At 38.6% G+C, this 13,904-nt stretch overlaps 1 protein-coding gene across 1 annotated transcript in view; it reads right to left on the bottom strand.

Annotated features, from left to right (window-relative positions):
* Positions 1-13,904, bottom strand: part of INTS4 (integrator complex subunit 4) — a 106,182-nt gene that overhangs the window by 44,006 nt on the left and 48,272 nt on the right. Inside the window, exons 9-11 of the mRNA XM_024749408.1 lie at positions 10,503-10,574; positions 8,587-8,761; positions 3,746-3,951 (exon numbers count right to left, since the gene is read on the bottom strand). Coding sequence (XP_024605176.1) covers positions 3,746-3,951; positions 8,587-8,761; positions 10,503-10,574 — 453 coding nt within the window. The remainder of the gene's footprint in view (positions 1-3,745; positions 3,952-8,586; positions 8,762-10,502; positions 10,575-13,904) is intronic.

A 13,904-nucleotide genomic window follows, 5' to 3' on the forward strand; every position in this document is an offset into this window, starting at 1 on the left:
TGATATGAACTTCAAGAATGAGATATGTTGGGGCTTCCCTGGTGGCGCAGTGGTTGAGCGTCTGCCTGCTGGTGCAGGGGACACGGGTTTGTGCCCCGGTCCGGGAAGATCCCACATGCCGCGGAGCGGCTGGGCCCGTGAGCCATGGCCGCTCAGCCTGCGCGCCCGGAGCCTGTGCTCCGTAATGGGAGAGGCCACAGCAGTGAGAGGCCCGCATACCACAAAAAAAAAAAAAAAAAAAAAAGAATGAGATATGTTGAAAGCGGTAAATTGTTATGTTATCCTTCTGCATAAAATTTTCCAATGGTATCTCATAATACTTAGAATAAAATCCAAACATCTTACAACAGCCTCTAAGGTACTCTACCTGCCCCTACCCACCTCTCAGACCTCATCTCATACCACTTTTCTACTTTCTATGTTCCACCTATACCAGCCTTCTTACTCCTGTTCTGGAAGCACACCAAAGCTCACCTATGCCTTAGAGCCTTTCTACCAGCTACTGCCTCTTCCTGAAGGTCCTTCCTCCAACTTTCACATGGCTGGCTTCCTTTTGTCATTTAAGACTCAGCACAGGCCCCAGCCACCGGGTCGACCAGCTGTCCCAGTGGACTTGCGTTCCATAGCCCCAGCTGCCTGCTCCTTATTTGTGTCCTGAAGATTAGTGTGCCGAGTTCGTCTGTTTATTAAGATTAAACATGTAAACAAGAACCAAAAAAAAAAAGACTCAGCACAGGGACTTCCCTGGTGGCGCAGGGGTTAAGTATCCACCTGCCAATACAGGGGACAGGAGCAACTAAGCCCATGCGCCACAACTGCTGAGCCTGCGCTCTAGAGCCCGTGAGCCACAACTACTGAAGCCCACGCGCCTTGAGCCCGTGCTCTGTTACAAGAGAAGCCACCTCAAAGAGAAGCCTGCGCACTTCAATGAAGACCCAACACAGACAAAAATTAATTAAAATTTTTAAAAAAGACTCAGCACAAACACTGTCCCCATAGAAAGGCTTTTACTAATCCCTAACTTTACAGTGAAACTTCCCATTCCTCCATCACTATTTACCTTCTGTATAAGACTTATCACTCTCTGAAATCATATTGTTTACTCTACCTGTCTTTAGAATATATGTCCCATGAGAGCAGGGAATCTGTTTTTGACCACTACACCTCCAGTACATAGACAGCACTTGTTGAATTCAGGTAGTAGCTCAATGTAAAAGAAAGGAAGAAAAGAAAGAAAAAAAAGTAAAGGAAGGAAAGGAAGGAAGGAGCAAAGAGACAAATTAAGGCTGGAAGGGTCAGGTAGCTAAATTTCAACACAGTGAAGTACAGAGGCACAATAACTATACAGAGCAGTGAGCAGTAGGGTAGAAGAACAGACAATGAGTTTATATAAGTTTAAAATTCATGGACAGAACTCCAAGTCAAGGAGTTTAGACCTAAACAAATTCTTTGTGAGTTTTATACAAAAGTGCTCATAAATAAGTCTATCATGGCCCTATGAACAATTAAGTATGTCAAATTATAGCTTGGGATATAGCTCAGCTACTTAACGTTTACTGAGCATCTACTTGTGTAGATGCTACAAAGCACTGCGAATTTAAGAACGAAAAAATCAAGACTGGTGCCTTGAGAAGCTCACAGTCTTGTGGAATAAAGAATTAAACAAACAGAACACCTACTGATAAATGCCACAGTAGCATAATCAGGGTGTTACAAAAATACAGATGAGTGCTATTTAGCCCACTCAGCAGTACAGTTAGTTAAGGAAGGCTTTCTAGATATATTACCTAATGTGGATCCTGTGTGCTACATCTGTGTGCACACATAAGCAGAAGTGTGCTACATGAAAAGTGGCAGTTTTGCAGGCAGAGGAGAACAAGTTGCAATGAAGGCAAAATGGTGAAGAAAAGCAGGATGATTAGCGGAGTGACTACAGCATAAAGTTCAAGGTGAGGAATGATGGGAATGAAAGCTAAAAGGAAAGGGGCTAGGCTATAGAGACCAACCATAGAGAACACCACAAAAAATGCAAACTTATCTTCCTAGGAAAAAATACGAGGGACTTAGCTGGTGGCGCAGTGGTTAAGAATCCGCTTGCCAATGCAGGGGACACAGGTTCGATCCCTGGTCTGGGAAGATCCCACATGCCGCAGAGCAACTAAGTCCATGTGCCACAACTATTCAGTCTGTGCTCTAGAGCCCGCGAGCCACAACTACTGAGCCCACTCTCCTAGAGCCTGTGCTCCACAATAAAAGAAGCTACTGCAATGAAAAGCCCACACACCGCATCTAAGAGTAGCCTCTGCTCGCCGCAACTAGAGAAAGCCTGCGTGCAGCAACGAAGACCCAACGCAGCCAAAAATATAAATAAATAAATTTATTTTTAAAAATACGTGAAAAAAATTATAAAGATTTATAATTCAGGAAAAATCTTAAGAGAAGTGCTAAGCAACTGAGAGAATGATAAAGACCTTCAAAATCAAAGCACCTAACCTGTTTTCTAAAGTATGTAGCAGAAATCTGTAACAAGTGCTAATATGTAAACATCAAATTGCTATCCCTTTCACAATATCTAAAAAAGGGGGGTGGGAAACCAAAGCCCAACTCTCATTTATTAATATTTTGAAAAACTTCAGTGACTTCCCTGGTGGTCCAGTGGTTAAGAATCCACCTTCCAATGCAGGGGACGGTGGTTCAATCCCTGGTCGGGGACCTAAGATCCCACATGCCATAGGGCAACTAAGCCCACACACTGCAACTACTGAGCCCATGCACTCTGGGGCCTGCAGGCCACAACAAGAGAAAAGCCCGCGTGCTGCAACAAAAGATCCCACATGCTGCAACGAAGATCCCATGAGCCGCAACTAAGACCCAATGCAGCCAAATAAATAAATAAATAAATGAAAAACTTCAGAGCTCGCAAATAAAATCCAGACACTTTAAAGAAACAATTGAAGAACCACAAAGAGTTGTACAGCCTGGGAGGCAAATCTGTGTTCGTATCCTGGCACAGACACTTATCACCTGTACAACCTCAGAGAAATTACCTTTTTTCTGAAAACTCCCAAGGTTGAATGAATTGATCCCTAAGATCCCTTCCTGTTGTCTATGATTCACTAGAAGAATTAAATCAAATCAAGGCTGAAAAGAATTCTTCATTGTTTAGCTCCTGCCTTATCTGTAGCCACTTCCCTTCCCTCCTCTCTCAACTCTATGTTATATTACAATGAATTCCTCCCAATTCCTTGATTATATCAAATCCACTCTTACTTCTGGATCCTTAGACACTGCTCCCTCTGTTTGGTATCCTTCCACCCTACTACTATCAGTGCCACTCCTTCCCAAGAAAATGTTTCATACACCTGAATCTAATATAATATAGTAAGTCAGCTATACTTCATTAAAAAAAAAAAAAGAAAGAAAGAAAATGCCTCATTAAGTCCTACTCCTTCAAGTATCCACTACAGCATTCCTTCTTTCTTCCCTATCTCCTCAACCTTACCCCAGGCAATTCAGATTAGATACTCTGCATTCCCAGAGCATCCTATCCTTCCCTGATCATAGCAATACTAAGCTTTATTCTAATTTCCTGTTTAATAGTCAGTCTCCTCCACCACAAAGGAGTTGTATGATGAGAAGGCAGAATTGTGCTGCCTCTACACAATTTTATCATCAATGCCTGGTTTAAAAAAAAAAAAAAGTGGTGCTCAGTAGGTATTGATGAAGAAATGCATAACAAACTCACCTCTAACACAGCCAGGACAGTGTCAAGCTGATCCTCTCGAAGGGTGATATTGTTAGAGATTTTTCTCATGGTATGTATGGACTGTAGACGTACTTCCTCAATTTCATCATTAAACATGTCAACCAGGAAATCAAGGCACTTCTCAGCAAAAGAGGGTGAAGACTGGGCCAGCATGCAGAGCGCCTCTACAGCAGCAATGCGGACCTCTAGAGAAAAAGGGACAAACAAAACTGCACGTCAAGTTAAGATCCATGGGAAAAATGTAAGAAGGATTCCTTCTCATTCAGGTTTGTATTTCCCTCTCTACTCCTGTTACTTTACAAACTCTCTCTGGGAGATCTCCTCCATGCCTGCAGATTCTGCTACCACCTTCACATAGACCTATGAACAAGGATGTTGGTACCACGGGGACTAAGGTTTAGATCCTGACTCCTTGAAAACTCAGCTGTCTTATTATCTCAGTAGTCCAACCACAGTAAAGTACTTTTTAAAAAAGCACTTTGAAAATAACATTATTAAGATTAAAACAGGGTCGATATCATTATTCTCATTCTACAGATAAGAATCAGCAAAGTGGATAAACTTGCCTCAAGTGAATGAGAGCAGAGATAAGACTAGGACCCAGGTCTGCTAATTCTGGACTAGCATCATATAGTGGTTAAGGGTACAGGCTCTGGAATGATAGAGGCCTCACAGTGAATTGTGAAAAGTAATCCATCCACTAACTTGGACGGTGATCTTGAATAAGTAAATTAACTTCGTAGTATCAATTTTCTCACCTGTTAAATGGAGATAATACCCATTTCCTTACAGAGTAGTTAGGAGGAGTAAACGACATAGTGTAGGTAAAGCACATAGCACACTGCCTGGCATATGTTAAAAGCTCAATAAATATTAACTACGATTTAGGTACACATCTTGTAAGCACCTTGAAAACAGAGGCATGTCCTCTATCTCTTTACATGCTCAGAACATGTAACAGTAAAGCCACTGAATCCAGGAAGCCCTTCATTCTTTCACTAACACTGTCGCCTGAACGTGTACTATATGCCAGGCCCTGTGCTGACTGTTGGGATACAGAGATGAGAAAGCTATAGACCATGGTCGCAAGACTTCCATACAAGCTTGTTTTGTTCCAGCGGTTCCCACAATAAAATGTACAGTTTCAAAAAAGAAAAGAAAAACACTCAAATTGTGGTTAAAACTCTCCAATATACTTTGGTTTTTGTATAAGAAAGGTTTTATACACACCTTAAAAGCAGAGTTACTACATAAAAGGGAGATGACTCAGATTTTTCTTGGTACTTATAAATTCCTCTTTTTCATCAGAAGGGAAGGATTTGCTCTACATCACATTATGTAATCTAAACAGGAAATTGCTAATAATTACAAAGCAAGCCAGAGATGGACCCAAATGTTTTAACTGCTAACCCTGCTTCTTAGGGCTTTATCCATTACATTGCATTGACTCATGTGTAACTCTTGCAAGTGTATCAAGGGAATCACAGAGAAACTTCAGATCAACATGAGATAATCAGTATGACCTGACCTGATGCAATTCCAAGCAGAAGCCAAGAAGCTTGGTTTTTTTATTTTGCATGCACAGCCTGGCTACAGGTAGCTAAATTAACAATTTCTACTGGACTTTTTGGAATGTTGAAAATATGTAACAGTCTCCTTAAGGGTCCAGGGCAGAGAAAAGGAATTAGCTTGCTCGAGAATAAAAAAAAGACTGATCCTCTGGTGTCTTAACATATGTAATCAGATCCTAGTTTTGCTACTTACTAGCTTCATGCTTAGTACTGAAGGTACAAAGATGAACAAGAACAAGACTGTGTCCCAGCCACTATAGACTAGAATAGTTAATTGCATTACAGAGTGATGAATGATACAATGGAAGAGCACACATAGTATGAAGAAAATGCAGAAGAGGCACATAGCCTACTCAACAGGATCAGAGGCAGCTTTTCAGAAAGTGACCCCTAAAATAATACTTGAAGGAGTTGTTAGGCCAGAGGAAAGGAAAAAGGCCTTTCTATGCAGAGGAACCACATGTAAAGGACCAGAAAGGAGGGAGAACATGGAACAACTAGAGGACTAGAAGTATGTGTGATACTACACTACAGTCTATAGCCAATGAAATAAGGCTCCATTTCACTCCCAGCAAATGTGTCCCTAAAATCCTGATTTACCCAGAATTTTATAGGTATGATTAGAGAGCTGCCATACCTGATGCTGGTTATGATCTAAGCACTTTCCAAAGTTAAGTTCCTTTAAGTAAACCTTAGTGACAAACTAAAAACTGTAGAAATCAACCACATAAACATTAACAGTGATTAAATTCAATTGCAGAAACTAAACAAAGCAAAAATGCTAGGAGAAACAAAATAAAATAGGTTCTAGTTACCTGTCTTTGGATAAAATGGGTTTTAATAACTGGAATTCCTTATTACCTAACACTTTAAATTTTTAATTCATATATCAAGTTCATGGAGAACATAAGCAGAGGTAGCTTTAATTAATTTCCATATATACAGAAAATCTTACAGCAAATTGAATAGGGTAACCCAATTCTAATATCTACTAATAGAAAAACTGTCTTTCAAAAGTAATTTTCTTGCCCTTCTAAGAAGTTCTATTCTGAGTTATCATTTTTATAGGCATTTTAAAGACCTGAGCTCTAATCCTCTGACACAAATTTACTATAAAATTTGGACAATCGATATTATCTCCCCACATCTGTTAGCCTCACTGAAAATAGGCTGGAGTCAATCATCTCAAGGCACTGACAGTCTGTGATCTATGTGAAATGGAGAACATCATATTGAAGAAATCGTAAGAGCTTTGCAAGCACTTCTATTACTGGCTAAAATGGAGTAACAAGGGCTAGATTTATCTTTCTATCTGAAACAACTAAAAACAGAGACAAAACATATGAAAGAAAAGTATTCAACACACTATACAACAGGCAATAAGAGGTAGTGATCCCTGAGAGACAGGAAATAAATGAGGTGAGCTTTATGATTATACCGGTTTACTGTCTGTAGAGTTTCCAGGCTGTAGGTCGCCCTGAGTTGAGAAGACAGAGCTGGAAGTCTGGAAAGGCCAATGTGACTAGAGTTCATAGGGCAAAGTACCAGAAAGGAAAGACATGCACAGAGAGAGCAAGCCTAGGAGGTCTGCAGAGGGTCCTCCTCAAGTCTTCAGGCAAGTTCTGTTCTGTGAAGAAACTATCCAAGGCCTGAGAAAGAACCACTCAAGAGGGTTCGAGGGAACAATCTCCAAAGCTCACACATGGTCAACAATAGTTTTTTCAGAAGAGTTTGTTTCACTAGTGATGAAAAATAACCCCTAGACTAAACGCTACTTAGGTCCACCTAACAAAGCTTAAAAACAAGACCTGAACTAACTGCATTCTAGAACAAAGCTCAAGAATACTCATAGGAATATAACAATGTTCAGCACCCAATAAAGTAAAATTCAGAGTGTCTGACATCCAATCCCAAATTACCAGGCATGCATAGAAGCGGGAAAACATAATCCATAATGAGGAGAAAAATCAATCAATCAAAACCAACCCAGAAATCACACAAATAACAGAGCTAGGAGACAAGGACATCAGGATAGTTACTGCAAATACATTCTCTGTTGACAAAGCTAGAGAAAAGATTAAGCGTATTAAGTAGCGATACAGAAGATACTAAACAAATGCAAATTCTCATCAAACTTCTAGGGATGAAAACTACAATGTCTGAGATGAAAAATATACTGGATGGAATTAACAGCAGATTAGACACTGCAGAAGAAAAGATTAGTGAACTCCAAGACAAAGCAATAAACATTATCCAAAATGAAACAAATAGGAAAAAAAGGTTACATGGAAAAAAAAGAATAGAGCAGGAAAAAAAGGTTACATGGAAAAAAAAGAATAGAGCATCTGTGAGCTGCAGGACAACCTCAGTAGCCTAATATATATGTAATTGGGAGTCCCCAAAGGAGCATGGGGCCAGAAAAATATTTAAAGAAATAACAGTCAAAGATTTTCCAAATAAAAACCACAAACCCATAGATCCAAGAAGCTCAACAAACTCCAAGTATAAGAAACATGAAGAAAATTATACCAAGGCATATTATAATTAGATCGTTTAAAACCAGTGATAAAGAGAAAAGCTTAAAAGCAGCTAGAGAAAAAAAGATACATTATGTACGGAAGAACAAAGATTTAAAATGACAGCAGAGTTCTCAACAGAAAAATGCAAACTGAAAAACTGTGGAACAAGATGTTTAAAGGACAAAAAAAATAAACAAATAAACCACTATTAATCTAGAATTTGATTCCCAGTGAAACTATCTTTCAAAAATGAAGGCAAAATAAAGGCTTGATTAGTCATTAGTTAGTCAGACTAACCTGGGTTTAAATCTTGCTTCTGTCTCTTACTAGCTGAGTGACTAATAAGAAAGTACAATTGTTATCAGTATAAATATCAATTTTTACTACCATTTATTAAGTGCTTACTATAACTGGGTTATGTATCATGTCATGTATATGTAATGTCATTTCATTATAACAATTCAGAAACACTTGCTATTAACCTTGTTTTACAAAAATGCTAGAATTTGAACCTAAATTGACTGAACCCGAAGTCCATGCTCTTAACCACTGATCCATACCACGTGAACCTCAACCTCTTCTGTTTATAAAATTAAAATAATCGTAGATACTTCATTGAGTGACTATAAAGATTAAGTGAGACAACCTGTATATATCACTCAGTACAATACCAGATACATAGCAGCCACTCAGTAAATGGGCACTGTTATTTTTATGAAGTCATTCTTACCATACATTTCATCTTCCAATCCATGAACAAAGGCTCCACAAGCTCCTGACTCGATCAAGTTCACAGCCCCTGTATCTACTTCTTCCTTGGGAGCATCATCTCCCCACTTCCTGCCGCTGGAAAACTCTCCTGAAGTGTAAAGTTCCTTGGCACGTTCATGTGCAGTGCGTTTCCTCTATAGAAGACAACAATTACCACTTGATAGAGATTCGTGAGAACTAAGTTGCACCCCAAGAACATGAGAAAGTAGGAAATAAGATTGCTCTCTGAGAGTTACATTTAAAAAAAAAAATACTCAATAGATCAGAGCAGAGAAATGCAAATTCAACTTGAAGTTAAGACCAAGGTTCTCAGGTCATCAATAGCTGATAGTAACCTTATTAAAGATAGTAACTTCATTAAAGATAGCACAAGAATGTTGACTGGACAGGTGGTTATGTTTGCCATGGCAACACAGGAAAGGGAGAACCAGAGAGGTAAATAATGGCAGTGTCCTTCCAAGCACCATCCTGGGTAGACAATACACTGGCCCTAGAAAATAATTTTTTTCATCCCATAGAAGTAAGCCTCTATTTGACAACACTATGCTCACCAAGCAAGTGTCTAGTAAATTTACTTTCTTCACAGATTGCCTAAGGGGGAATATACTAGTCAGCTAAAGTAAGTAAATATTGAGTCTACTTGACAGTTACAGTTACCTTCATAAATGAATAAACTGGCTGATATCAGCCTCTGTGAACCTTCCTGGTGTGAGCCCACATCCTCATGGCTGATCATCTCAAAGGCACTGATGAAATATAGCACCTGAGCCTACAAGGATGTGGGTCAGACGCAGAAGTAAAGTTTGTACCTTGCGAAGTGTCTTAGAAACCTTTGCATTACCCATCCCTCACCATTCACCATGAGCGTGTCCTTCTTTGCACTTCCACCCCAGTATACACAAAGAACACTTAAGCAATCACTGACCTCAAATGAAGGGAATGTCCTTCAAGAAAGCCATGTGGCAATGTTTCATGAAGCACAGATATTAACTCCCCAACCATTCCCAAGAATTCATCTTATGGAATAAATCAAAACAAGAAAAGATCTAATATCCATGAAGGTGATTCTCTATATGTGATTTATAACAGTGGAAAAATTAAGGAGAAACTGTAAATGTATAATAAAGGGCTAAAAAAATGATGGCACATCTACTTGACAGAATATTATGCTATCAGTAAAAATGGTAAGTATGAAGTTAATATGAGAAAAAAAAAGCATATGAGGTAGTGGTAAATATAAAAAGTAGACTATAGGGGCTTCTCTGGTGGCGCAGTGGTTGAGAGTCCGCCTGCCGATGCAGGGGACACGGGTTCGTGCCACATGCCGCGGAGCGGCTGGGCCCGTGAGCCATGGCCACTGAGCCTGCACGTCCGGAGCCTGTGCTCCACAACGGGAGGGGCCACGGCGGTGAGAGGCCCGCGTACCGCAAAAAAATATAAAATAAAAATAAAAAATAAAGATACTGACAATGAATGCTCCTATCATATTCTCAGACTCATATTTGTTCTTGACAACTATGTCAGAGAACTATCGCAGTCAAAGCTTAAGGGCATTCTGTTACTGTTCAGAGAAAGGATTTACTCACTCTTCCATGAGAACTGCTGTTGAAAGGAATCACAAAATAAGACCAGACCTTTGTAGTTTCTAACAAATAGAAAGTGAATCTTGCCTCTTGTAATTGTACAAGTACTTTTACAATTGTAAAAGTAACTTGTAATTTGGTTCAATTTACTAAGATTTTAAATTAAAATGTAATCTAGTCATCCTAATTAACAAATTCATGGGCTGTAAAATTAAATCAACACAACTTGGCATATAGCTACACTGATTTTGGTTTCAGAAACCCAGTTTAAACAACAAAGAATTCAAGTTACCCTCAGATCTGACATCAGCTTCTTGTCAAGCGTCTGTTCCAAGAAATGAGAACTGACTTGCTCCATAGAGCCCTATAAAAAGGAAGAATCCAGAGCAATTAAACAACTTTTAAGATCTGAACAATATCTTCAAATTCAAAGTTTGCCGCCAACTTAAATGCATAAAGATAACATTATTCTTTTTTAATTTTAATTTTTTTTTATACAGCAGGTTCTTATTAGTCATCAGTTTTATACACATCAGTGAATACATGTCAATCCCAATCGCCCAATTCATCACACCCCCACCACCCCCACTTTCCCCCGTTGGTGTCCATACATTTGTTCTCTACATCTGTGTCTCAATTTCTGCCCTGCAAACCGGTTCATCTGTACCATTTTTCTAGGTTCCACATATGTGCATTAATATACGATATTTGGATAACATTATTCTTGATAGTAAAGATCCCTATGGGTTTTGAATCATCAGGAAAATAATAAAATCACTAGCAGCAGCAGCTAGCACCTATATAGAGCTACTAGGTGTCATGCACTGCTCTAAGTGCTTTATACATACATTAATTCATTTAATACTCACTACAACCCTATGAAGTAAATACTAATATTAGTCATGTTTTATATAAGAGGGAAAGAAGGCACAAAAAGATGAAGTAATTCATTCAAGGTCACAAACAGTGTAAATTACAGAGCTGGGCTATAAACCCAGGCTCCAGAATCCTTTGCCTTAACTACTACTCTCCACTGCCTCTCCATCCCTTTTCATTCCATCCTTTCCATTCATTTGTCCATTCATTCATTAAACAAATGTATACTTAGCAACCATTCCATTATATGCCTAGAGTTACCAGGAACAGGTACACAAAAATAAAAAGACATCAACTCTACACTCAACAATCACACACTAGTGAGGGAAATTGACGAGTAAAGAGATTACTGCATTATGGTATGAAATTTTATAATATACATTTATAAAGGGTGCTATGGGAACTTAAAAGAAAAGCAGTATGGGGTGGAGGCAGAGAGAGGTGTATCCGGGGAACTGGAAATCACAATTAAATGCATAAAGAAAATGTCATGTGGGAAACATCAAGTGTTTCTATGAATAGAATATAGGACGGGGGTACCGAAAATGAGGCAAGACGTGTCGGTAGAAAGCAGGTCATAAAGGTCTTTGTTTGCTATGGTAAGGAGTTTGCCTTATGAATAATAACTCTATAGATAATTTCTATTAAATACTTAATGAGCTCAGTAATGTACAAAGACTTGCATTTTAAAAATGTATCCCTCCCAATAATCCCATGAAGAATGAGCATTATCCTCACTTTTTATTTATTTATTTTTTACGAGAAATGGAGGCTGAGAGATTCAGTAACTTGCTCATTTCAAATAAGAGAGAAACATAATCCGATTTATACTCATAAACATCATCTTGGCAGCAATGTGGCTAATGGACCAGAAGGAACCCAAAACAAAGCAGAGACACAAGTTAGGAGGCTATTTAAAGCACGTCCTAGACATTCTTAAGGAATATATTGGAAATCTTCTCTAATTCCCAAGTTAATAAATATGGAAATGTTTATACAGGCTCAGACTTTTTCTCCAATCACATTTTCCATATCAAGTTACATGTTCTTTGGGAGTACTCTTACCCAAGTTAACACCTTTCCTATAATTCTAGAAGGGCAATTGTACTATTCATCTTAAGTAGTTTCAAAACCACTTTTTCTTATCTCTACATGGTATATAGTTTGTTACATAGGTCTGAGCTAATACCAAATCTAACATTCATTTTTTTAATGCAAAACATCAATTGTATGAATAAAAACTATACATTTTTAAGAACTCCTCACTTTCTCTTTAGTCTTACCACCAACATTAACAGTTGTCTTTTTTTTGGCCGCACCATGAGCCATGTGGGTCTTAGTTCCCCGACCAGGGACTGAACCCGTGTCCCCTGTATTAGAAGTGCGGTGTCTTAACCACTGGACTGCCAGGGAAGTCCCCAACAGTTGGCTTTTTAACAGGCACTTTGTTTTTCTACAAAGAATGAAAGTTTTAATGACTTCACAGTAAGTTACTGGAACCCACAGTCTCAACGTCCTCCTCCAAAGCCTTCAACTGAGCTCTCTCCCAACACAGTAGCAAAGAGGGGGTACTATTCAAATCCTAGCCTCAAAAAATTGCACATCATTATTTGTAACAAGTTTCCAGTGTTATGTAAGAATAGCTGAAACTTTCCATTTTAAATCCACAAATAGCAAGAACCTTACAGCATAATCCACTTGAAAAATAGTAAAATCTGAACTGTTACAAGCACAGTGGAAATAGAGAAGGGATAGATTCAAGGTATGTCAAGAAGGTAGTACTGATAAGAGTTGATGACTCAGTGGATACGAGACACAGAAAGAATTCTCAAATGCCTCTGGGTAAATGATGGCACCATTTATGAAAGCACAGAAGGAGGAAATCTGGACCTAAAAGATAATGAGTTCATCATAAAGTGCATCTCACCAATCAGAAAAACATCTACATTCCTGTATACTTTGACCAAGACACATATATTCAGGTAAAAGCTCTCCAACTGTACTACTATCCCTACTTAACAATCTATAACACTAAGAAAACTGATATTTAACAAACAAGTGCGTCAAACCTGCTCTCAGAACAAAAACTGCTCAACTAGTATAATAACATAAGTCTATGCACTGTTTGCCTATTTCAATTTTAAGCTCCTAGCCTCTATTCATTAGGTGATGAAAAAGAGCAGACCAAAAAAAAAAAAGATGGACTACTATGTGGGACATAAAACTGCCACTGACTAGGACAGCTACATTTGCCCTGGGAAAGACTAGCCCTGGGCAGAGTTACAAACATAAAAACCTACAGTCTACAGTCTAACTGTCTGAAAATGTTATAATTTTTAAGGTCAAAGACTTCCGGAGCCTTACTAATAAGGTTTAAATTATTTAACATCTTAAAAAGAAATCATTAAACTAAGGACCCTATTCTAGATAGGATGCCAATTACCATAATTAATTTCAAAGTAGTGACTGTATTCTAAACAGTCCCATGGAGCTATATTCTTGAAAATCAAGTTTCTTTGCTCCATCAGGGAAGTTACAGATAACTGAAAACCAAACCTTTACATGGTTTTGAATTTTCTGATACATCCCATATCTGAAATTTTTCATCCTGCTATAAGCCAAGGAGAATGGACTCTATTCTTTCTGTACAAGATGGCCTTAAGTCTAAAGCCTTATCATTTCAGCTAAGTTCTTGAAAACCTGGCTTCTACGTTCCTCCCAAGCTTAATATTGTCACACATCATCAAATCTAACATTATCCCCCACACCAAGAAGTACTAAACTGCTTGTAGTTTTTTTTTTTTTTTTTTTTTTTTTG

This window comes from Neophocaena asiaeorientalis, unplaced genomic scaffold (assembly GCF_003031525.2).
Source record: "Neophocaena asiaeorientalis asiaeorientalis breed wild unplaced genomic scaffold, Neophocaena_asiaeorientalis_V1.1 scaffold363, whole genome shotgun sequence".
NCBI lineage: Eukaryota > Metazoa > Chordata > Mammalia > Artiodactyla > Phocoenidae > Neophocaena > Neophocaena asiaeorientalis.